This window comes from Macrobrachium rosenbergii, chromosome 27, assembly GCF_040412425.1.
Source record: "Macrobrachium rosenbergii isolate ZJJX-2024 chromosome 27, ASM4041242v1, whole genome shotgun sequence".
Lineage (NCBI taxonomy): Eukaryota > Metazoa > Arthropoda > Malacostraca > Decapoda > Palaemonidae > Macrobrachium > Macrobrachium rosenbergii.
The window spans coordinates 36,735,845-36,762,814 of record NC_089767.1 but is presented as its reverse complement, the minus strand read 5'-3'; the positions used below and the strand labels follow the sequence as shown (position 1 = coordinate 36,762,814).

General features: G+C 37.3%; 2 protein-coding genes across 8 annotated transcripts in view; one reads left to right on the top strand and one right to left on the bottom strand.

Moving 5' to 3' along the window:
- LOC136853329 (uncharacterized) lies at window positions 1-25,163 on the bottom strand. Its single transcript, XM_067128691.1, has 3 exons — window positions 24,968-25,163; window positions 6,296-6,469; window positions 1-596 (listed from the first exon to the last, which is right to left on the bottom strand). The coding sequence occupies exons 1-3, from the start codon at window positions 25,161-25,163 to the stop codon at window positions 1-3; spliced, it is 966 nt and encodes a 321-aa protein (XP_066984792.1).
- Window positions 1-26,970, top strand: part of LOC136853642 (inter-alpha-trypsin inhibitor heavy chain H2-like) — a 245,366-nt gene that overhangs the window by 26,375 nt on the left and 192,021 nt on the right. The window contains exon 1 of one of the 7 annotated variants that reach the window (XM_067129475.1): window positions 14,947-15,070. The exons of 4 other annotated variants lie outside the window; for them this stretch is intronic. The gene's annotated coding sequence lies outside the window, so the exon portion shown is untranslated. Of the gene's footprint in view, window positions 1-14,946; window positions 15,071-26,970 lie in introns of those variants that run through there. 2 more of the 7 variants (XM_067129480.1, XM_067129478.1) reach the window with 2 other exon arrangements.

The following is a 26,970-nucleotide window of genomic DNA, read 5'->3' as shown; positions in this document are numbered from 1 at the left end:
TCAGTTTTGAGATAATACTGCTACTTTCAGTACTATAAATACCACTGCTGCTACTACTACTAGTGCGGATACTGCTACTATCGGTACTACTATTATTACTACTACTACTGCTGATACTAGTGCAAATACTGCTACTTTCACTACTACTGATACTGCTACTTTCACTACTACTAATACCACTACTAATAGAGCTGCTGCTGCTAATTTCACTACTACTATTACTGTGCTGTTACTACTACTAGTGCTGAAACTGGTAATTTCACTACTACTATTACTGTTGCTTCTACTTCTACTAGTGCTGATACGGCTACTTTCACTACTACTGTTACTAATACTACTGCTGATACTGCTACTTTCACTACTACTGTTACTACTACTACTGCTGATACTGCTACTTTCACTACTACTATTACTGCTACTACTGCTAGTGCTGCTGCTGCTAATTTCACTACTACTATTACTACTGCTGATACTGAAAATTTCACTACTACTATTACTGCTACTGCCACTACTAATAGTGCTGCTGCTGCTACTTTCATCACTACTGCTACTACTACCAACGCTGCTGCTGCTTTCCTGTAGACTATATTCTGGCCCTGACTCATTTCAGATTTACGGCAGACACCTATTCCCTGGGGAATCACTTAAAATAAAGTGAAAGGCTACTGTACCAATTTACCTATCTATACCCTATTGCCGTCTGCGTCTCTCTCTCTCTCTCTCTCTCTCTCTCTCTCTCTCTCTCTCTCTCTCATCCTTGGAATCCGGTGAAAGACTACCGTCTCGTAATTCAGATCGCTAACCTTTTATTGAGTGCAATCTCTCTCTCTCTCTCTCTCTCTCTCTCTCTCTCTCTCTCTCTCATTGCATCTGAAGTCAGGAATGATCAGATCATCGATAAATTGGAAAGAAAGTCTTGAGATCAGGGCGCGTCCTTTTGATCGGAACAGATGCGGCTTTCTCCTTTATAGCTTATAGCCCCTTCGGCTGTAAAGCAAGTCAAGGTCTATCTCTCTCTCTCTCTCTCTCTCTCTCTCTGTGGAATTTCGCTAAGATTGAGGTGTCTCTCTTTATAAGATGCAAATGGTGCCTTTACTTCGTCATTGCCTTTTTATTTGTAAATTTCCTCTAGTGTTGTTTTGTTCTTGGCGTTTTATCTCCGTGGAATTTATTTGTGGTAGCTACTTTGTTTGTGATTGTTGTTATCGTTATTGTAATTATTATTATAGCAGTTTCGGTTTGCAATCATGTTGTCTTGATTTTCTTAGAATGTTTAAATTTTTTGTGTCAAGTCAAATTCATAGTAAAAGAAAAGTGTTCTTTCAGATATTATTCTAATGGACATGCTGTGTTGTTATGTAGTTAATGTAGATACCCGTATAAATTTTAGATCAATATTCCACTAAAATGAATGAAAGTCCCTCCTCTAAAATGTGTACAAACCCTCTGTCAGTAGATTACTCAGTTACTCTGGGAAATCAAATACATCGAATGGTAGGCTGTCACCTGTATCTTTCCTTTACCCTTACGCCTTGGAGGAACATTCCTCCTTTTCTTTCCTCCTCCCGGAGGGAGGTTTCCATTTACGCTTCTCTCCTCCTTCTCGCCTCCGTCAGACTCCTCCTCATTGCTGTGAGCTTGCTGACAGATAGACTTTTCGTTAATTTTTAAATGCAGATTCGAGTGCAATTTTTGCATTTATTTTATGCTCGCAAGTTCGTCCATTCGTTGATTTTAATTGCGGATTCGAGTGGGATTTTTGCATTTGTTTTACACTCGAAAGTTGGTCCGGCGCTTCATGCATGTGGAGCTTAACGTAATGCCTTTTCTAAAAGAGTTTCCTCATTCTGTTTGTTGCAGTGATGTACTTAGTGTCATTCACATGCTCGTAAGCTTTCATTATCCATTGCTTCAAGTACGTAAAATTTCGCAGATGATGTGAAGCGTGATCGTTGTATATTTCGCACTGTCATATGAAACTGTTCTTGTTAGATTTTCCTACTTTTCTTGGTGGATTTTTCCATGATATATACGAAGGCAAATTACACGAATTATGTGTGATAATGATAACTGTCTTCAAGGAATTAGCCGCAACACTAAGCACATGATTTCAGCTGAAATTCACTGCAGTGTCTCGTACAAACTTCTGAGAAGAATTCTGTTATATATGATGCGAACTCTTGGTAACAGCAGTTTGGCAGATTTTTCCAGATATTTATTTTGTGCGAGGCCATTCTATAGATATATTCGTTCCGGTGATTGATGTCAGTTTGCAGAGAAGGACCTAGATACTGAAATCTCATTTGCTGAAGTGGGCAGTATAATGATACCATTAATTAGCGATTTATTTTACAAAATAAAGTGCTCTCATTGCCTAATTGCCTATGCAGTCACAAGTACGTCACACGCGATGTGTATGTTCGAAATGCACACACACACATGTATATATATTTATGTTATATATGTATACTCGTATATATATATACTGTATATATATATATATATATATATATATAGACAGATAGATAGATAGATAGATAGCCTACACACACACACACACACACACACGTACGGTTGCGCGAGCGTTAGACCACAGCGCCAACCCGAAACAATTTCATGCCGATTCATGAGTGAAGAGACTTTATAGATGATAATTATTACTTCGTGTGTGTGTGTGTGTGTGTGTGTGTGTGTGTGTGTCTGCCTGCAAGATTGCGTGTGCGTGGACTCGTTTCTCGTCGACCTTGGGCTGAAGTATTTCACCAACGTAGAATCATGGAGGATGAGAGAGTATGATCGTCCAGAATTATCAGTGGAATTTTGAATCTGGTGAGGAGAATAAGTCTGTCTCTCTCTCTCTCTCTCTCTCTCTCTCTCTCTCTCTCTCTCTCTGTTTTGGAGTGCGTGCTTGTTGCCAGGGCCAGTTTTTGGGGTGGTCCCTGCTCAGCTTTGTGGATAGAGAGGTGATTTAACAGGAAATAAAAAGAAAAGAGAGAAAGATGTAAATAAACATAAATAAACAACAAAGACAAATACGCACCACGTGATTATATATATATATATATATATATATATATATATATATATATATATAAATATATATGATGTGTGTGTGTGTGTGATTATATATATATATATATATATATATATATATATATATATATATATATATATATATATATATATATATAATGTATGTGTGAATGTGGTATATATAATGTATAAAATGACAGGAAAAAGGATGTACTAATGTGAGAGAGAGAGAGAGAGAGAGAGAGAGAGAGAGAGAGAGAGAGAGAGAGAGAGAGAGAGAAGGGCGTGTTGGTAACCTTGATCTCATACCAACCCGTCCATAATGCATGATTGATAGACCGATATTTCATGGGCTGTATGAGTCAGAGATGTGACTTTATTTCTTTGGCGTGTAATTTGAAATAAAAATGGCCATGCTCACGCTCAAGCATATATTGAAAGAGTATACAGTATATTCGCTCATGTTTGGGACATGCTTTTTATATTCTTGGAGGCCAGCCCTTGCGAGAGATGATAATCGGATAAAACTATTTTAATAACCTGATAAAACTATTTTAATAATGATGTATATCCTTGGAATAGTTGTTAGTTTTCAGTGTCTTGTGTGTTGTGCGCACGCTTTTGTGTGTGTGTGTGTGTGTGTGTATTTGTGTAAGGTTAAGATTTTAATCTCAACAGTGATTAGATTTCAAGAAAAGAATGGACAGTGATCACTGAAACGTTCACTCTTGAACTGCTGAATCGTGAATGAACCACCTGTGCAGTAAACTTCCTCAACACTAGCTGCGTCACGCACTTACACAGAAGGCTCATCATCAGCATATCCAACTCCCTTACACAGAATGCGCCAACCTCCAATATCTTGCATGCACTCTTACTTCTTTGATATAGAGGCCCTCCCTTTACTATATCTCCCCCATAGGGGGGGTTTGTGCCGTCAGTGCACCTCATGCAGTGCATTGTAGGCATTACTTAAGGTTCTTTGCAGTGTCCCTTCGGCCCCTAGCTGCAACCCCTTTCGTACCTATTACTGTACCTCCATTCATGTTCTCGTCCTAAGATCTTGCTATCCACCCTTTCCTAACAATTGTTTCATAGTGCAACTGCTTTGAGGTTTTCCTCCAGTTACACCTTTCAAACCTCTCTACTCTCCATTTCCTTTACAGCGCTGAATGACCTCAATGACCAAGATAAATTTAGTTCCTCGTTGGACGAGACGGTAGAGTTCTCGGCTAGCACTCTGCTGGCCCGAGTTCGAGTCTCCGGTCGGCCCAAGATAGTTTCTGGTGTTTCATTTCTCAGTATAAGTCGGATTCCACAATAGCTGAGTTCAATCAGTTGGTTCTTAGCCGCGTAAAATACGTCTAATCCTTCGGACCAGCCCTAGGAGAGCTAGTTCGAGCTCAGTGGTCCGGTCTTTGGCCAAGATTGAAGATTCTATTAGACGATATCTTATTTCCAAGTCTAGAAATTCATTTCCCACTAATAATCAAAATTGAGCACCCTTTTCACTGAAATATCATCCTCCATGATTCCAGAATAACCATCTCAGAACACACTGGTCCGTCATTCCTAACAGGTGGAGAATGCTAGGAGGAGCAACCAAACTGGTTAGAATAGTCAGCACCAGTAGATGATAGGGGAAAGGACTATTTAATATACATTGCTCTGTAGCAGTTCCAATATTGAACAGACAGCACCAGTAGGCAATAAGAGCATGTCTAAAGGGGAAATAACTATTAAGTATACATTGTTCCACAGTAGTACCAATATGTAATGGATTTTATGCTGCGAACAATGTGGCTACATTTATTAGGCCGAGAAAAACTAAAACGTAATTGATGTAACTGAAGGTTTGACTCAAGATTGAATATTCTGAAATTCTATTTCGAAATTTTCAGAAAAGTGGAATTTTGTTTATCTCAAATGCCATCTGGAGTCTTGCAGTGTTTTATTCAAACTTTCAAAATGACAGATTGATCTCTGGTAACTTACAAAGTTTTCTTATCTATGCATCTGGGTGCATATTCAAATGACGCTTGCTGCTTGATGCAGGTAGGTGCGCAAGAGAGAGAGAGAGAGAGAGAGAGAGAGAGAGAGAGAGAGAGAGAGAGAGATCTCTGTGCACAAGGACGTCGTTCATTTACTCGCTGTGGAAAACCTTGTAGTTTTTTTTAATAAGGAATAAGAAGCAAGCAAAAAAAAAAAAAACAGATGGTTTACAGAGATCACTGTCTTGCACCAGCAGAGAGAGAGAGAGAGAGAGAGAGAGAGAGAGAGAGACAGAGACAGAGAGAGAGAGAGAATTAGCTTCTATTCAGAACGCTTCTGCCTACCCACTCCTTTACTCCTCTCATAGTCAAGTCATGATGCCCTTTCATTTCTCCTTTTTTCATGAAATATCTAGTAATTAGGCTTCTCGGTGTTCCAGAGCCTAATCCCAGACTTATAAGCAAGGTTTTGTGGCCCAAATCTGTTATTTGTAGTGGCGAAAATTCCATAGCGAGGAAAGGTATGATTTTTTTCAATTTGTTTCGTGCGTTGCTCCGCGTCGAGACGGAATCTTAATCGGGAGTAAACACTCGCCGGCAACTGTCGCGTTTGATGGGTAATCGAGTATTCCTTATTGGCGACGCAACGTCTCTGCGACAGGAATTCTGAGTCTATATAGCATTAGTAGGATCGCCGCGTTATTCGGAGGAGGGGAACCGGATCAATTATCAGGAGGGATCCTGCACCTGCGTCGACCAGGACTTTCCAGGAATTGTGATACGGGATGTCCTGTGAGCGTCAACCCAGTTTTTTCATTTTTTTTTACCGAAGGCGGAGTTTATACTGTACTCTCTCTCTCCCCAGTAATTTTGCTATTCGTAAATAAATGCTGATGTATTTCTAATCCTTTGAGTCTCTCTCACTCTCTCTTCCCAAGTAATTTTGCTATTCTCTCTCTCTCTCTCTCTCTCTCTCTCTCTCTCTCTCTCTCTCTCTCTCTCTCTCTCTCTCTCTCTCCAGTAATTTTCGTAAATACATGCTGATATATTTCTAATCTTTTGAGTCTCTCTCCGTCTCTCTTCCCCAGCAATTTTACTATTCGTAAATGAATGAGGATGTATTTTGAATCCTCTCTCTCTCTCTCTCTCTCTCTCTCTCTCTCTCTCTCTCTCTCTCTCTCTCTCTTTGATACGGAAGTCACACCACATTTGTAAATAGTTGACATGCAATTATGCTTACTGGTATGGGTAACGCTGTTGCCCGCTTGTACACTGGTGTAGGCAATTTCGTGCTGTGTTTACAAGCAACTGAAGCTGCAATTGATTAGGGTTGCATTTCATTTTGAAGGAGTCTTTTGATGCAGTAGGTGTAAGCAGATTTTCTTCTTCTTCTTCTTCTTCTTCTTCTTCTTCTTCTTCTTCTTCTTCTTCTTCTTCGTGTGAAGCTGTACAGTTTTAGCAGGGTGTCAGTTGACTTTCCTCTTTGGGTAACGCCAAACTTCCTCTTTAGCAAATGTACGTAAAGTGGTTCAGGAAACACAGAGGAAGGCAGTGACTTCCTTGTCGTGTGTGTGTGTGTGTGTGTGTGAAAGTACTGATCAAGGCGGCTGACCGTTGTCTTGGCAAACTCCCTTTCTTGTAACTTTGAAGTTATGAGAAGTTAGGTATTCCTCATATTGTTACCTAAGGTTGTGAGGAATCAGGTGTTACTGGAATAATCCAAGGGCTAAGCAACTCTTGTTTGTCGTTTATTTCACCTTTAGTTATTATTATTATTATTATTATTATTATTATTATTATTATTATTATTATTATTATTATTTTTTTTTTTTTTTTTTTTATTATATTTTTTTGGGGGGGTCTATTACAGTCATCCTATTCGACTGGGTGGTTTTTATAGTGTGGGGTTCGGGTTGCATCCTCCTGTCCATCCTTTTAGGAGTCCATCATTTTTCTCATTATTATTATTATTATTATTATTATTATTATTATTATTATTACTATTATTATTATTATTTAGAAGATGAACCCTATTCATATGGAACAAGCCCACCAAAGGGGCCATAGAGTTGAAATTCAAGCTTCCAAAGAATATTAAGGTGTTCATTAGGAAGAAGGAAGAGGAGGTAAATGGAAATACAGAAAGAAGAGATCCCACTCACTTATTTAAAAAGAAAAAAATAAATTAGTAAATTAAATTAAAAAAGAAAAGTAAATTAATAAATTAATAGATAGATAAAAACGTATTAAAATGCAAGTAGAATAGGATTAGGGTAGTAATGCGTTGACCTTATTTTAATGTAAAACCAACAGGTAAACAAATGCAGGGGAAATTTATATCCTGTGTTGGACTTTGTTGTTGGACTTAATCGATCCAGTATCCTTCCATTCTGTTGAATATATATATATATATATATATATATATTCTGTTATATATATATATATATATATATATATATATATATATATATATATATATATATATATATATATATATAGAGAGAGAGAGAGAGAGAGAGAGAGAGAGAGAGAGAGAGAGAGAGAGAGAGAGAGAGAGAGAGATTAGTGGACATCTCTGGATGAATTTACTTTGAAGGGGAGTAAATATACAAACACAGGTTAGAAATTGTGTGAAATATTCTCTTGATCATTGTATTTTTGGTGTCGTTGCTTTTATGAATCAAACTTAAGTCATTTAATATTTTGAAGATGACGATATGATTCATATATAACTTTTTTTCCCTTTGCTGATTAGAGCGGGGACTTTTCCAGACACCGAAGCGATAAAAGGAGTGATAATGAGATAGTTCTTCTTATTGATAACATCCTAATCACGGGGAATGTTGACAAGCACGTCTAGCTTCTAAAGTTTGGTTTACATTCTTTTTCCTCTCATCTTTCGGTTACCTTGCTTTCTTTTCGCTTTTATTGCCCTCTCGTGGTTATCCCTATTTTGCTGTTTTCTTCCTTACGTATCGCTAATCCTCTTTGTTCATTTACCTTTCTCACATTCCTTACTGTCGTATATTCTTGAACATTCTTCTATTCAAGGGGTAGGTGTAACTTTGTGTATGTGTTCTGAATTTCAGTCTTCTTCTTCTTTCGACCTTGTTAGTCCCACTGTATAGCAGGGAGGGTCGGCCGCTCAAGTCAACTTTCTCCATCTATTTCTATTCCTTACATTTTCTTCCCCAAGTCCCACCTCACCCATACCCCTTTGAATTTCAATATTTCATGGCCATTACTCTAGTAGTTCATTTTTTCTCTCCCTCTGACTATTTAAATAATAATAACTATATTCTGTTCTTAGTATTTGCATGAGCATAAAGTCCCGCAAATTTGGCACTTGTTATTGAACAGGTTCAGAGTATTTAATTTGGTAAACCAGCACCTTGAGAAACACGATGCATCTTTATTTGTAGCAGTTACTAAACTTTCAGTAATTTAAATGGAGTAATACCTCGTGTTTGTTGTAATCTGTATCCCGTGTTCTGACACACAGACTTAAACTTTCCATTTCTTTGCCAGTCTTGGGAGGAAGGTCTTCCCCTCACGACAACAGCCAGAGGAACCCCATCGATTTCCACTTCATAATCGATGGATTTCCTTTCCTTAGTTTATGGGAATGGGTTATGGCACCTCTACAATAATTTGTTGGCTGTAATACAGAAGGTATTGATGCTATTCCTCTGAAACGCCGATATAGTCCCCTCCTCTTCTGCTAAGTTATAGTTACCCTGCGTCGCCAGACAGATGGTATTGGCAATAATATGGCACTTTGCAGTTACACTGTCTAGCCACGCTTCCTGGACGTGGTGTGGTAGCCTAATGTCTATAGACACGAGCTTGGTATAAGGCTCAGTTTCTTTGGAAGGAAATTGAGGGAATAAGGCTTATGCTGCAGTTCGTCTCGAAAATAATGAAACCAGACCTGGTCTGTTGCAATTATGGTCACCTCTGATAATTGCATGTTCAGCCAATAGGAAGGGTTTTAGAAGATGCCAGTAAATCTGAACAGTAAATCTGTACAGTTCGAGTTTTATAATCGTTCCATTATAGCAAAGGAAATATTAAGCAAATCACAAAAATAATTATGACTGGGAACTTGTAAAAATCATTGGAATTAGATATTGGATCAACCTTGTTCATTTTCGGTATGTTACTCCGTATGGGGAGCAAGAGGAAGACCGAATTGCGAAGATGGATGGACGTAGTTAGAGAAGACCTGAGAGACAGACAATTGTCAGAAGACGATGTGTTTGACCGAACCAGGTGGAGGAGGAAAGCTGTCAGAAATATCGACCCCACATAGAAATGGGAAAATATCAGAGAGAGAAGAAGAAGACGACGACTTGTTATGGACATTGCTACTGGTATAAAGCAGTAAGAATGATCAAAGACCCGTAATATCTTATCGGGACGGGTATTGGACGGGAAAAATTCCAGTAACTTCGGGAAACGACCACGGCCGTCAAAAAGGGATTATTGAAATACTATTATTATGATTCGGAAGATGAACCCTGTTCATATGGAACAAGCCCACCAAAGGGGCCATTGGCTTGAAATTGAGCTTTCGAAGAAGTTGGCGTTCTTTCGAAAGAAGGAACAGAAGGTGACAGGAAATACAGAAAGAAGAGATCAGTTATCAAAGAATAAAAAATGAATTAACAAATTAACAAGTAAATGGATGAAAATTTAAGAATATATAAAATACAAGGAGAATTTGTATGAGTGTGCAGGAAAAAATGATCGAGGAGTAAGAATTTACAGATTACCCTAAAACGTTATTCCATTACCTGCATCCAAAATAGGCATTTACTAATTACCCTGCTCTGTTACCTTCATACCTGCATGTAGCAATAACTTGAGCACGCGGCTGATGCAATCATGTTTATTTTGGGCTGGGGATGTTTGCTCGTGCTTGTCAATAGCGCCCAGCGAATTAAAAAGTCACACCTCCAGACATAGAACGTATCAAAGCCTGAAGAATACCTTGGAACTTATCGCTTAACGTCGAGCCTGAAGAGAAACGCGTCGGCACGTGGCATACTTTAGAGAGTCTGATGACATAAATATTGCGTGTAATGAAAGTGCAGACGGACGTCGGGAGAATATTCATGAAGCAGCTGCTATTTTCACTTTCTCGATAGAACCTGGTTCGTCTAGTTACGTTGCTATAGTTGCTAGGAGTGCGACAGCTTTGAAGCTTGCAACTAGAAAGTAATTTGCTGGTTTTTTTTCCAGGGTTAGTTGTTCATTGGATTGTATTGTTTAATTCTTTTATTTATTTTCCATTTCTTCGTTAATATTGCAAGATATCCCTATAAGGGGGTAGTGCCATCAGTGCATCTCATGCGGTGCACTGTAGGCATTACTTAAGGTTCTTTGCGGCGTCCCTTCGGCCCCTATAGCTGCAACTCCTAACAATTGATTCACAATGCAACTACGAGTTTTTCCTGTTACACCTTTCAAACCACCTTTACTCTCCATTTCCGTTTCGGCGCTGAATGACCTCATAGGTCCCAGCGCTTGACCTTTGGCCTAAATTCTACATTCTGCTCTATCCAAGAGTTACTTGTTTGCTGGATTGTACTAGTTAATTCTCTGACTTAGTTTACATTTCTTCGTTCATATTTCCAGGTAAACGAAGGCTCACAAAATTTGCTTTTCGTACCATTTTGATCGCCAGGTTTGGTATCTATATTTGGGGGGAAGTTTACCTCAAGATAATACTTCAATTAGCGTTAAAGGCGAGATACATCTCATGTTATAAGACTGTGGGGTAACATGATATATCTCTCGCCTTCAGTTAGCATTAAAGGCGAGAGATATATCATGTTATAAGAATATGGAGTAACTGGCGTACCGCGACACTAAGCAAAATTTCCGAGCAAATGATGGAAATACTTTAGTATCTAGGGCTCAAGTACCAAATTCCTGACGTTTTTGTTTTCTTTGGCGTGGTATTTCCGAAGATTTTCAGCATTCAGAAGACTACTTTGTTTACTGAAAGCTGCTTCGGTTTTTTTCACCGATTAGGCTAAGCACAATTGAAATTGTTTGTAGGCATTGTTTTTGTATTTGTTCATACATTATAATTTATTCAGTTGTGAAACTGTGCGTGCTTGTACCTGAACATACACATTCAATTAATATGCTGTCTGGGCGTGTATGTATGCTTAATAATATAGTTGGCATTATAATATATATATATATATATACATATATATATATTAAATATATATAATATATATATAAATATAAATATATATATATATATATATATATATATATATATATATATATATATATATATATATATATATATAAATATATATATATATATATATATATATATATATATATATATATATATATATATATATATATATATATATATATATATATATATATATATATATATATATATATATATATATATACCACAATGCGCGTGGTAGGCAAACCTCACGACTGCGTACGTGCGCGTGTGCATGAATGGAAGCGCATTCATAGATGACACTGGGTATTTACGTTATGTGTTCGCCCAGACACCCAAGCGATTGCGACGGGTTCGTTGGCCTCCCACAGGAGACCAGGAGAAGAAGAAGCGGCGCGTCTGCTGCCCATCACGTATTGAAGAACACCGACCCTTAATCACTCGTGGGACCCTTGAAGTCGTCGCTCTGTCGCTCCTTTAAAAAAAGAAAAAGAAAAAAAAGGTATCTGCAATTGCTTTCCCCTGAGTCACGGCTATTAGACAAGCCCTATCGCTAGTGGAATGGTTAGGAGACGGGATGGATAGCGGACCATAGCCCCTACTCCTAACCCCGTAACGTTCTCCTGTCGGGTTTGGCTTTGTTTTGCCCTTTCCCACACTCCTATAACTTTCTACTTTCGATTTTGGCTGTTCTGCCCTTTCTCATACCCCTACAACGTTCTCCTTTCGATTTTGACTCTGTTTTGCTCTTTCTCATACCTCTGTAACATTCACCTTTCGATTTTGGCTCTTTTGCTCTTTCGCATACCCCTGTAACATTCTACTTTCGATGTTGGCTGTTGTGCCCTTCCTATACCACTACAACATTCTCCTCTCGATTTTGGCTCTTGTTTTGCCATTTTCCATTCCCCTGTAACATTCTCCTTTTGATTTTGGATGTTCTGCCCTTTCCCACACCCCTACACCGTTCTCCTTTCGATTTTGGCTCTGGTTTGCTCTTTCCCATACCCCTACAACATTCACCTTTCGATTTTGACTGTTCTGCCCTTTCCCATACCCCTACAACATTCTCCTTTTGATTTTGGCTCTGGTTTGCCCTTTCCCATACCTTTCGATTTTGGCTCCGTTTTACTCTTTCCCCTTTTCGTTCTGGACCATTTCGGTGACCTGGAGTAATGTATGACCATATGTTTGTTGTCTACAGGTTGTTGCACTGGAACTGTCTCCCTGAGGATGTCGTGAAATGAGCACCTCGAAAGTTCAAACGAAGATGCAATACCTTACTACCCTGAGACAGTTCTCCTTGCACTCTTAATAATGTCTTCACATTTTTATCTGTTTACTTGTTAGTTTGTCAGTTTATTTTTATTTTTTCATAATTGATATCATATCTTCTTTCTGTATTCCCTGTTACCTTCTGTTGATTATATCAAATAAACACCATATTCTTTGGAAGATTGAATTTCAAGTCAGTGGCCCCTTTGGTGGGCTTGTTCCGTATGAATAGGGTTCATCTTCTTCTTCTTCTTCTTCTGAATAATAATAATAATATTAATAATAATAATAATAATAACAATAACAATAATAATAATAATAATAATAATAATAATAATACTCGTAATAATAATAATAATAACAATAATAATAATAATAATAATAATAATAATAATAATAATAATAATAATAATAATAATGAATAAATTTTATATCGTGATCAGTGGTAATTTGTGATGGTATTTTATTTTGTACAGGCTTTTGTGTGCTTACACACAGACACACACACACATATATATGTATATTATAAATTATTTATATATGTATGTATATATACTGTATACATACTTATTATATATGTATGTATATATATATATGTATGTATATATATATATACATATATTCATGCATCATGTCAATATATTCGATTGAATGCATGCACGCATTCACTTACCTTCGGGGCTATACTGGCCAGAAAATTTCGCGCAGGCTCCTGCCCATGTCTTCATGGCTCGCTCGAGTTATTGAGCCTGCTCCCGCAAGAATAAACGATTTGTTTGTTTTCATAATAAATTCTTTGTCTTCGGTTTCGATATGTCCTGATTTCAGTCACGTAGCCTTACGCTTTAACGTGGGTGGTTCAGTTTACTTTGTATATAGAGTCCCCAGGTGTTTTTTTTTTTTTTTGAAGTTCTTGGTATTTCGATTAAAGCGTGGCGGTGGATGCTAGAGAGAGAGAGAGAGAGAGAGAGAGAGAGAGAGAGAGAGAGAGAGAGAATGGGAACAGGGGGGAAATTGGCCCAGTGTATTGAGACAACGCCATCAGGTTGTTTTTATTGCATTTTGTCAACTGGCGTCTCGTAATTGCCAATGCCGATGGTGACAATGATATTAATGATACTGTATCATGACGATGACAAAATTTAAGAAGAGCTTTGGCATGAAAAGCTTTTATTTTTTGCGAAAGCTTAACATGTATAATTCAATTAGGAAACCAACATTGGCACACTATAAGTCACCTTGAGACCGAGCGTTGATCAGAGTATCTTCATTGGAAGACGTGATTTGATTTGACCACATGGTGCTGAATGTGGTTTTCAGATTATCCTTTGGTATATATTTATGTATATGTATATATATATATTTTATAAATATATAATATACATATATATATATATATATTATATATATATAATATATATATGTGTGTGTGTGTATAATATTTATCACAGAATTAAAACGTTATGTACAATATGAACAGATGGCCATGAGGAAAGTGTAGCAACGGAGTGCAAGGTCTTCCACCTTTACTATAAAGATATTATCAAGCAAACTACATAGGACAGAAAAAAAGAGAGAAAAATTGCAAATAAAATTTGGCTGCACAAAATTCTACCGAGACAGAGGAGTTTATAAAACTATTTCAGTGCATACAAAGTTCCTTGCATTTGAGGTTACTCCTAAGATGTGGAACTCCTTAAGTCAGCCTGAACTGAATATTTATGTTGATTTATTTCAGACCTTTTTAATTCCTTGCTCGTCTGGCCCAAATAAAATGAGTCACAGACCGTTCGTGAAATTTTATTAACATTGTTGTTACTCAGTTGAGGATATTTTCTTATAGGCATTTTTTTACAGTAGGATAATATGAAAATATTACAGTTACACTGAATATTTCAACATTTTCAAAGCCTAATGCCAGTGTTGTCAGTCCTGAAATCCTGAGTAATAAACTACAGAATATTCGAAAATTAGGTTGGGACTTATTTTAACCAGTTCATATGTATAGGTTAAATAGATTACTTTTTGTTTGCCTTATTTCTCTGGTTTTGAACCCAGCAAATCAATTTTGAAAATATTGTATGTAAATGTAATTTTTCATCTTTTAATTTGACATAAATATATACGACAATCTCCTTTTAAAGAGTGACGTGCAGTAAATTCGATTAAAAATTCCTTTCCTCTGAGACCGAACCTTCTGTGAAGAAATTTTCGAATCATTCACAAATGTTAAAACTCATGATATGCAAATTCGTTAACATTCATTTCCAAGTCACAATCGCTCATTCATTGACGAAGGTGTCTTTTGGGCCAAAGGGTGACCTTCATACCATTTGTGTTGCTCGTCAGACAAAACCTTTTTTATTGGCAGTGGCAGCGTATTGACTGTAGACATTGCCAAACCTTCTGCTTCCTGTTCCAGTGTGCCCGGTGCCAACTTTATGAATAAATCGCAGGCATAAACTGTTGTCGTCAGCTGTTCGTGATTTGTTCATTGGAACGCGGTGTTGATACACGCAGCCTTTGCATAGTTTTGTGCGCATATGTTCGTGTAAGTATATGAATGCATTTATTCGCACATGCATAATTTTCATTTTTATGTTTTCAAAGCGGACACATTTTGTTGCAGGTGGAAAGACCCTAAATGTACAAGTTCCCTTAGTGCACCTGTAAGGGCTGCACCAGTCGTTCATTTAGATAAACCTGCCCTTATTTATTCTTGAACCTAATATTTCCCGGTTTACATTTGAGCCTATGCCTTCAATGATATTCTGACTAAATCCTTGAAGATGTTTGTGGTGGTTTTAAACAGCCCCCCCCCCCTTTTTTAGTTTATTTATATTTTTGCCTTGAACTTTTTTGTGAATCCTGTCGATCTCCTTAACCATAATATGCTCTGCCTGTATACAGTAAACCTTAAAGGTTATCTGCTAATCAGGCAACATACGTTTGCCCTCTTTGCCCTTACTTGCCAGACTGAAGTTCAAATCACTATTCCTTAAGGAGGCATTCTCCTATCTGTCTTTCTTAAGCAAGCGGGCATATCAGGACTCCATCCTTCATCCTCTTGAGTGTCAGCTGTCCAGTCCGTTTTAAGCAAAAGTGGCCGTTTTAAGCTCATCCTAATGCCTTTTCTTTTGTTTGTAATTCATTCACGCGAAATATTTATAGTTTTAATTAGGTTTTCGTATTTATTCTCAATTATGTTAGGCCATCCCTAGATTATTTTATTTTTTTATTTTTTTTAAATGTCATAATATTTCCACTTGGTAATTTTAATGCTTTCAGTAGGTTATCAAACCATATAGCCTTATGTTATTTCCTCTTTTACACTTGGATTCAATTTACCAGCTGATTCCTAGGTTCTTATATACGTTTTTTTTTACTACATACGTTAACTGACAATGTATTTCCCCCTCTATCTTGTTTTTCTTTCTCTCCTAATATTTCACAGTTCACAAGTCGGGCCGATCTCTGTATGAAGATATAAAGGCAACAACAGACTTAAGTGAAGGGTATAACCTCTTTATGCATTTTGGGCAAATTATACATTAAGGCATTTCTTTGTCTTCCTAGACGTGACATACGATCGAACAGGTGCCACACCATTTGTAAGAGGCGTTTGTTTACAAGCGTATTTCAACTCACTTTTCCGTCTTTTAAATTGACATAAGTGGCATCTTGTATCGCTATTCAAGTTTTTGTAGCATATGCATGGTAGCCTTATATTTCATTAAACTGTTATCTCTCTTCACTTAAAAATAAAAAAATTTGTAGTCTTCAGTAGCTGTTGTTGATTGTAGTCTTCAGTAGCTGTTGTTGACTGTGGTCTTCAGTAGCCATTGTTGAAGCTCTTGGCGAACTTAAAAGTCTGTTTTTCTGTCCAAAACTGGTTTGCTAAATTTGGACAGTTTTTTTCCTTTTGACTCTCTTCACATAAGGACAAACTCATTTCAATGCTGAATTGGTCAGTATGATTCGATGCGTGATGGTTAATATAAAAAATGTGGAACAGACCAGATAGAAGAAGCCTTATTTATGCCTTTATTTAATTTATTTAATTTATTTAATAATGGACCCAGTAAAATTTTTTATCATTAGTATTCTTTACTGCCTTATGACCGGCGACGATGCCTATTTACAATGTTAATCAGTTTTCGAGTCTTTGAAATACTTTCCAGGCTTAGTGTGCAAAGTTATTTCAAGTATAATTATTGCTGTTCTCATTCCTCATCAGGAATCTGCCAAAATAATGAAGATAAATTCTGAGTGTAAGTAGGTCAAGACCTCTTGTGCGCCTCTGTATTTGTTAATGGAATGCTTATTGCGGCCGATTACACCTTAACAAGACTATACGGAAGGGGCTGAGATCTGCCAGACCGAATCAAAATAAATTTGAAGTGTCACTGGGTCAAGACCGTTTATGCATTTCTGTATTTGTTATGGCAGTGCTTATTGTCACCATTTATACCTTAACCAGACTGAGAAAGCGGGGGGAGGGTTTAGTCGGCTTAGGGGTGGGGGAGAGGGGAGGGCTTGCAATTTCCTGAATATATTTTAAGTGTCACTAGGTCAAGACCGTTTACATATTTCTGTGTTTGTTATGGCAATACTTATTGTAACCATTTACACCTTAACCAGACTGAGAAAGGGTGGGGAGGGTTTAGTCGGCTTAGGGGTGGGGGAGAGGGGAGGGCTTGAAATTTCCTGAATATATTTTAAGTGTCACTAGGTCAAGACCGTTTATGCATTTCTGTATTTGTTATGGCAGTGCTTATTGTCACCATTTATACCTTAACCAGACTGCGGGGAGGTTTAAAGGGTGGGGGAAAGGGGGGCAATTTCCTGGGTGTCACTAGGTCAAGACCGTTTACATATTTCTGTGTTTGTTATGGCAATACTTAGGGGTTTAGGGCTTAAGGGTGGGGAGAGGGAGGGTTTGCAATTTCCTAAATAAATTTTAAGTGTCACTAGGTCAAGACCGTTTACGTATTTCTGTATTTGTTATGGCAATACGTATTGTAACCATTTACACCTTAACCAGACTGAGAAAGGGGGGCCGGAGAATTTAGTCGCCTTAGGGGTTGGGGGGGGGGAGGAGATGGGAGTGCTAGCAATTTCCTAAATAAATTCCAAGTGTCACTAGGTCAAGAACTTTTATGCATTCCCGTACTTGTTATGGCAGGGCTTATTGTGACTGTTTACACCTTAACAGACCGAGAAAGGGGGGAGGGAAGACTAGTTGTGGTGGTGGTGGGGTTAGTGCCAGCAACTTCCTGAGAAAGGTGGGAGAAAGAGGGGCAGGGGTGAGTGCCAGCACCTTCCCGCTTTGAGCCGAGTACCTCGAGAGTTGATCCGGCGCATCAAAGGCGAGAGAGCGGTCCTTTCCATCTCGCTGTTACTTCTCGAGTTAATGGAGATCTTCCGCATGCAGCTCATACCCACGGCATTCTTTCAGTTCCGACCGAGGACGGTCATGCGGTGTAATTCGCACGCTGCTGGCGAGATTGCATTAGAGACGTTTAAATCGAGTGCCGGACCTTACGTCATCGTTGGCACTCTGAGGCCGGCGCTACTGTTGCTGCTGCTGTCTGCATTTAGTCTCTCTCTCTCTCTCTCTCTCTCTCTCTCTCTCTCTCTCTCTCTCTCTCTCTCCATAGCGGCGCTAGGGTCGTCTTGGCAGGTCTTGCCCAGTCGGATGTTTGTCTTCCTTAATCTTGTAGAGTGTTGGCTCCTTTTTTTGAATTTTTTATTTGCTGTGTTTCTTTGAAGATCTAAACATTTTTATAAAATAAATTAATTAAAAGTTTTTTATTTTATTTTTGTCTCTGTCTGAAATATTATATAGCAATTCATCTTTGTCTAATTGCTGTACGTTGTGCAACACTTAGGAATACGCATTTCCTCTTGGCGAAAATAAGCATTTTATCAAATTGTGATATCTTGGCTGTGATTGACAGCTAGTGATTAAATACACATTTGAGCGATTTATATTTGAACTGAGCGTAAATTAAAGTTGAAATTTTACTTTCCTGCCTTCTCGTCCTTGAAACAAGGTATAGTATTATAGTTATAATTGTCGTTTAGAAGTTTTTAAAGCGGAAATTAATAAATATCCTAGATTCTAAGAATGGAATTTTTTATCGTAGTTATTTTAGTTGTATTTTATCGGGTAATATTTTGTGTAATAACTACATAATATACTCATTATATATATTTTTAAAAATTCTACTAGAAATATTTTCAGGTCATCACCATAATGTATCATGATTTTCCCTCCTATTTGCCCACCATTAATACAGACAATGTTCCCAATTATCTCAATTTCTGGCCACTCGCAGAAGTCATAAATTAGGCGTTGTTGCCCTCTGTCATTTTAATATTGATGGCACTGTCACCCTTGACTAGCTCATGCCCGACACTGGGACGCTGGGCATTAGTGCCCCAAGCCATTTGTGACTGCTATTTTCAGTCTTCACGACAATGCAAGTAATGATTGCGATAATAACTATAGCGATATGAAGACATTAAATACGGGTCATGCTGTGATTGTCTAGAAAATATAGACTAGATATTTTTAGCCCTGACGGCAATGCAAGTGATGATAATGATCAGTAAAGTAACACTAATTAGGTTATTACCATTATTATGCAGAAAAATACGGACAGTAGCTTGGCAGACCGATTCACAGTAATATTTTCTTTTAGATCTCGTTGTAGCTCCCTGTTGATGCGCCCGCGTTCGCATGAGTCGGATACAGCGAGGAGGAGAACTGAAACACTCGAGGATAAATTGCGTCTCAACAAGACCTGTCATCATATCTATCATCGTTTTGCCGTATTCTCTCTCTCTCTCTCTCTCTCTCTCTCTCTCTCTCTCTCTCTCTCTCTCTCTCTCTCTCTCTGTGGAGGGGATGGCGCCAGAAGGGTGTGTGGTCTTGGTATTTAGGAAGTCTTAGGGATGAGATTGTTGGCCCTACACCATACATATATATATATATATGTGTGTATATATATATTGCATATATACATACATACACATAATATATATATATATATATATATATATATATATATATATATATATATATATATATATATATATATATATATAGGTTGTTGAGTCAGCCCTCCTATTTTTATACATACATATACACACATACTATAGTACATATATATATATATATATATATATATATATATATATATATATATATATATATATGTGTGTGTGTGTGTACGTATGGTATGTGTGTATATATATGTATAAAAATAGGGCTGACTCAACAACCCTTTATACATTCCAACCTTGGCTTTCATAAAAGTTCTCTTCCAGATGTTTGGCGTACATTTTGTTACCTTCTTTGCCTGGCCTATTACGTGACTCATCTCTTGTGTCATCTCACCATCGTCCATTACATACATCCCCAAATATATCTATAATAACCACAGACTTCTATTCCTGCACCATCCTTACCAGTAAGTAAAAAGCCACATTATGTATATGCTCCTTTTATTTTTAGCCATATTTGTATTTTGATAAAACCTTGTTCATATACATAACTGTGGCTTTTTACTTATTTCCGGTCACAGTATAGTGATGCTTCATAGATATCCTTACCAATATTCATCGCTCTATCTCTCTTGTTTCCGTTTATCGTCATGACCTTAACTTTTTCATCTGCAAACGTCAGCCTCTCCACACTCCATTTGCAGCCACTTTTAATCCTATAAATTTACCACTTCATCTCTGTCTTCTCTGATTGCCCAATCAATCATGTCGTTCTTGCAAGAAAGAATAAGGAAGGATTACTTGTTAGTGACATATTTCGTTCCTTTCCTTTTCCATAACAAACAACAGAATAAGACGTTAACAGTGGATTTTGCTTACGTGGCTATAAATCCATATGAAATTGCAGTCCATTTAGCCTGAAAAGAATATTCGATTAGTTATTTTCATTGTCATTTAGATGCTTAAAGTATTTTGCTTTTCCTGTAATTCATGCCAATATAATCATTCGTTTATGAAACGAGTTATTTTGCAGTTTTATCTACGTTAGGAAAATCTTTATTTCCTCTAAGTTAAGTCTTTTGCTAAGTCTAGTCTTGTTCAGATTGATATTTATTAGGTTTTAGCTTTGCATTTGCAGGAAGAGTAAACCTAATAAATATTCACTGGTTATGTGGATGTATAGATAAATACTCTAATATATAAGATATATATCACTTTAAGAAATATGTTTGATTTGTATAGATACACGCTGTATTATACGTTACAAATATTTTAAGAAATATGTTTCATTTATATAAATATGTACTGTATTATATGTTACAAATATAATTTTAAGAAATATGATTTATTCATATAAATATATACTGTAGTATACCGTATACATTACAAATATTATTTTAAGAAATACGTTTGCCTTATTACACATTCGAAAATCATTGCTTCATTCAGCTCGATGAAGTGGAAGAAACCGCTACCCCGTAATCAGTATCTTTTTTTTTTATCTCCTTAAAATATGATAATTAATGGGGGTCGTAAATAACCTTTAAGGGGCATTGCATGACCGGCGGAGTGGCGAGAAGGAGATAAAGAGAGAGAGAGAGAGAGAGAGAGAGAGAGAGAGAGAGAGAGAGAGAGAGAGAGAGAGAGAGAGAGAGATTTTAACTGAGGTTTGTTTATCTTGTCGACGGTTTCTTTGTCAGCTCGTCATTTTTGTCAGTTTTATTCGCGTCCATTGGCAGGTCGTGTCTATCTGACGTCGTGTTTTTATGGTGGAGGATAATCTCTTAAGTGAGAGAGAGAGAGAGAGAGAGAGAGAGAGAGAGAGAGAGAGAGAGAGAGAGACGTTACGTTACTGTCAATAATTGTGGTTGCACAAATTTGTTGCCATATATATATATATATATATATATATATATATATATATATATATATATATATATATATATATATATATATATATATCTATATATACACATATTTATATATATATATATATATATATATATATATATATATATATATATATATATATATATATATATATATATATATGTGTGTGTATACGAGTACATACATATATATATATATGCGTGTGTGTATACATGTAAAATAGTGTTTAAAAGCTGTTTATCTCTTTCCCAACATAACCAGCAGTTTGCACTTTCACAATACAGCGTATAATCCAAGAACTAACAAGGTTAACGGGTTGGTGAGTCTTCCTTTCAATGAGGAACTCTCTTCTTTCCTTCGTGTTTCACGAATCCTCCAACTCAGTAATCACCACAGAGGGGCGTCAGTAAAAAAAAAATAAAATAAAAATAAAAATAAAAAATTCTTGAAAAATGTTTGCTGAGCAAGTCATCTTCAGATATTGCGACAAAGACTGCAGCTGTCGCAAGAAACTGATGGTGTTCGTCGCAGTAATTCCTCTTACGTTCCTAATTAGACGTAATTATGTTGAAGGATGGTACGGTAATCATTAGAGATCGCATGTCGTCGAGATGGATGATACGTGCTTGGTGAAAGGACGAAGATAAACTGCGGCGATAAAAGCGAGGTGAAATAAAAGGGGAGTGAAACTCAGGAGTGGCAGAAGCGTATTCAAGAAAGGAAGGCTTTGTAGAGGTGATTCAGGACGAGGAGAGAAAATCTGAGAAGGGGAACTGATGGAGGGGAAAAGACGTAATATTTGGAAATTTGTATTTACAGGTACTCAAAATTATTATTATTATTATTATTTTTATTTATTTTTTTTGGTCTATCACAGTCATCCAATTCGACTGGGTGGTTTTTATAGTGTGGGGTTCCGGGTTGCATCCTGCCTCCTTAGGAGTCCATCACTTTTCTCACTATGTGCGCTGTTTCTAGTAGCACATTTTTTTTGCATGAGTCCTGGAGCTACTTCGGCATCTAGTTTTTCCAGATTCCTTTTCAGTGATCTTGGGATCGTGCCTAGTGTTCCTATGATGATGGGTACAGTTTCCACTGGCATATTCCATATCCTTCTTATTTCGATTTTCAGGTCTTGATACTTATCAATTTTCTCTCTTTCTTTCACATCTACTCTGGTGTCCCATGGTACTGCGACATCAGTGAGTGATACTTTCTTCTTGATTTTGTCAATCAACGTCACGCCTGGTCTATTGGCACGCATCACCCTATCTGTTCTATTATTATTATTATTATTATTATTATTATTATTATTATTATTATTATTATTATTATTATTATTATTATTATTTGTTTGGGAGAAAAGCTCTCTATCACTAGAGTTCATAAATGTTCTAAAGGGTCCACAATAATATAGCTGTTCAAGACTGATGTAAAATTTTTAAAAGCTTTCGAACCCTACTCTGGGTTCATCTCCAGTCACAATGAGGAATTTAACATGAAATGTACAGAGGTAAACTTAAAAATCAAAATAAAAAGTCACTGAAGATTGTTGACACTAGTCTATTTGGGAACTAACTACCGCTGTCAACTATCTTCAGTGACTTTTTATTTTGATTTTTAAGTTTACCTCTGTACATTTCATGTTAAATTCCTCATTGTGACTGGAGGTGAAACCAGAGTAGGGTTTGAAAGCTTTTAAAAATTTTACACGAGCCTTAAACAGCTATATTATTGTGGACCCTTTAGAACATTATTATTATTATTATTATTATTATTATTATTATTATTATTATTATTATTATTATTATTATTATTATTATTATTATTATTATTATTACTTCAGTAGAGAAATCTACTCACATGGAACAAGCACACCAAAGAGCCCATTGACTTGAAATTCAAGCGTTCACAGAATGTTGGTTTCAACCTCGCACCGCAGCAGGCCTCACACTGCAGCAGGAACTGATCAGTGATTTTTCATCGCCCTGGGCGAGACGCGAACCCGCATGCCACGACACACTAACCACTATACCAGCGGACCAGCAAAAAGAAGGCAAAACAACCAGGAGAAACTGGGAGAAGATATTGTGGAGAATTGAGAAGGGGGAAAACGAATAGAAATAGGGGAAATTTGCATTTACAGAAATGCAAAAGAAAGACAAAACAAGCAGGTGAATTTGGGGAGAAGTTATCGTCGAGGGTAGAGAACGGCCGTTAATGAAACAGAGTTTTATTACTTGCGAACAGAAATAGCTTCAGTGCAAGAGCACTTGGCAGAGAACAGACCTCCACCAAGTAACTCCAGATCCCAACGATGAATATCGAGTGAGATAGTTTCCCTGGTGACAAATCACCAAAGCTTTGTTGAACCTCACAGATGTTTTTCCTATATGGGATTTTTTTTAAAACATTGACCCTGGTGGTGGCAGTGAAAGGTATAATGACTAAAGAACTGAATAATAATTTTAGGAAAATGCTGTAAATAACAATAAGATAATTATAGTGCCCATTGATGTGATGAAAGATAAGTTTGACGTTACAGCATTGAAGGTTATCGATGCTGATAAGGAAATGTAGATCTGATCAAAGAATAAAATAAAAGATGAAAATAGGTGGGGGTGGGGGACGAGCAGCGGATAAAGTAAAACATTAACATAATAGGGAGTAATTAAGTGGAATATTGAATCTAAATACTTTAGATGTTAAGAATAAATGATAATCGCGAGGAATACCAGAATTTATAAAGCGAATGTATAATGAGATAGACTGGCCTGTAAGCTGTAGACGTGATGGTCGTGTAAATTAAAGATAAAAGCTGATTAAAAGATAAACAGGAGAAGGAATGAGGAAGCAGGGAGAGAAATCAAGGTTGAAAATGTTATGCATCATGAGAGAGAGAGAGAGAGAGAGAGAGAGAGAGAGAGAGAGAGAGAAACATTGGTCGTGTAGGGAAAAGAATACAGTATTATAAGACCATAGTGACGAAAGAACCCCAGAACAGAGCAGAAACGGCAAAGCAAGCAAGAAAGCAGAGAAGGAAGAATTAGAAGTAGCAGCAGCAGGAAGGTAAGAATGAACGGCTTATTCCGTCAACTATTGTTTATTGTAATCTGTCGCTTCGAGCGACGCGACACGACGCGCCTCGGTGCCGTCATTTGTCTTCGGAGGATCAAGTTGCACTCCAGAGTCTCGTCTTCGTGCTTATGCCCAAGTGTTACACGCCACTCGGTAATGGGCTGCCGACACGGCTGACAGTGATGTAAACGACTTCCCAAGCACTTCGTGATGCTTGGGCACACGTGCTTCTAGACAGCCGAGACTCAAGCAGGCATTATTTTAATTCATGCAAATTGGAAGGATGCCTGTGTCTTCTTTTTTTTTTTTTTTTTGTCAGTAAACTGTTTTTCTTACACGGAATTGCGCACGCTTGATGTATATTTGCAAGTATAATTGTGTATAGCCAAAATTATCACCATTTTCCCCTCAATTGTGTGGCTCCATTACAATTTCCCACAATTGTTTGTCTTCATTACACTTTTCCCACAACTTTGTGGCTCCTTAACGCTTTTCCCGCAACTTTGTGGCTCCTTAGCACTTTTCCCACAACTGGGTGGCTCTTTTACACTTTTCCCACAACTGTGTGGCTCCATTACACTTTTCCCACCACTGTGTGGCTCCATTACACTTTTCCCACAACTGTGTGGCTCCATTACACTTTTCCCACAACTATGTGGCTCCATTACACTTTTCCCACAAATGTTTGGCGCTTTTGCGCTCTAACATTTTGCACAATTCTGCGATATTTTCTTCTGACATAAATTATTATTGTCCACGTTACGAATATTTTGGGAAACCAAACTCGGGTAAAAATTCCAGAATTAGAGGAATGCAAAAGTAACCGAATCAAGCCTTCTGGCGTTTCTGATCTCGGCATTATTAATGCTGAAGGTGCTTGCGTGTTAAGAAGCAATCCTAAATTCATCATTCATTTGAAAGTTCAAGTGTTTGGACGTGCTTAAGTGGTGGATCTTGGGCAGTGGTGAATTGTTCTAAGAGCGATACAGTATTTTGACTTCTTGGGGACAACTTTTTAATTGAAGAAGTATACGTATCAGATGCTTTGGTTGTTATTCACATGCCCCTAGTTTTCTAATGAATGGGTGCAGCTATTAAAAAAAAAAAGAATGAATAATTATTGATCGGATGGCTTTCCCTCCCTGTACCACTAAGATCAGTCAGAACAAGTGAAAACAAAGGTAATTAAGTTTTCAGCTGTTGACCCAAGCCGTGTGTTTGGGGCACTGTGATATATATATATATATATATATATATATATATATATATATATATATATATATATATATATATATATATATATATATATATATATATATATATGGCGCTCTTTCCTTTTTGCTTTTGCTTATCTTATAAGCATTCCATTCCAGGCTACTTAGTAGCCATTGCCTCTTGTACCATAAAACGTGCGAGCAATGTAATTAGTACCGATTAGTAACGATAATCATAATGTTTTTGTGCCTGTCATGGAGAATAAAGTATTAGTGCCTGATTGCCCAAGCATGAGATGAATTGTAAAGCAGGATATCGATTGCTGAATCTGATAATCGACGAAAGAGATGGTTGGTGACTTATTTGTCATTCTATATATAAGAATCTCATTGGTATATTTTGCAAATTTTGCACTTTGTTCGTTGTAAAAAACCTAAGGGTATACCGCTACGTTTCACTCAGTTTCAAAATGTTAGTCCGAAGACACTGAATTTTGCGGCTTGTAAACAATCCATTTTGGCAAAAACACAGGGAAAGATACGATACACGTTGATAGTTTCACTTATGTGGGGAATATATATTTTTTATAAACTTTTCTGGGAAAAATTCTACATATATTTTCCTCCCGTAGAAGAATATTTTCCCGTATTTACTACAGGTGATACTAAACCCATTACTTGAAAGCCTTGGAAAAAACAGTTGAAATATAAATAGAAGGTAAGTAAGAAGAGAGAGAGAGAGAGAGAGAGAGAGAGAGAGAGAGAGAGAGAGAGAGAGAGAGAGAAAGCAAGCAAACTAAACAAGGTTACACCACTGGGAAGTTGAAAGAGACAAAACTCCGTGAAGTCGCAGTTACGGTTTGATGGCAAACGACGTAACGCGGAGAGAGAGAGAGAGAGAGAGAGAGAGAGAGAGAGAGAGAGAGAGAGAGAGGGAGGAGAAAAAATTTAAATTAACCCTTGCAGTGTGTCAAGATGCATGCAATTGATAGGGCTGACAATAGCGGAGACGGCGAGCAGCATTGTGTTGCTGGTCGCGGACCTGAAAGACCTTCCTTATTGCCTCACACATTGAGTGTCTCTTGTTTTGCAATGAAGCAGTGTTGTTCCTCGTTGTAAGGGAAGCATCGTCGAGATGTGTTTGAGCCCCGTCTTTGTGTCCGTTAGTTAGTGGTGGTATTGTCCGGCGACTCTCTCGCTCTCTCTCTCTTTCTCTCTTTCTCTCTCTCTCTCTCTCTTTCTCTCTCTCTCTTGAGCC

Bases quoted from the DNA above. Each gene is read 5' to 3' on its own strand.
- LOC136853329 (XM_067128691.1), bottom strand. From the start codon at position 25,163: ATGGAGCCACATAGTTGTGGGAAAAGTGTAATGGAGCCACACAGTTGT. The intron at 6,470-24,967 runs GTGGGAAAAGTG...AAAACTGTACAG, and splicing joins CGTTAAGGAGCCACAAAGTT to CTTCACACGAAGAAGAAGAA. The intron at 597-6,295 runs GTACAAGCGGGC...GAAATGAGTCAG, and splicing joins ACGAAATTGCCTACACCAGT to GGCCAGAATATAGTCTACAG.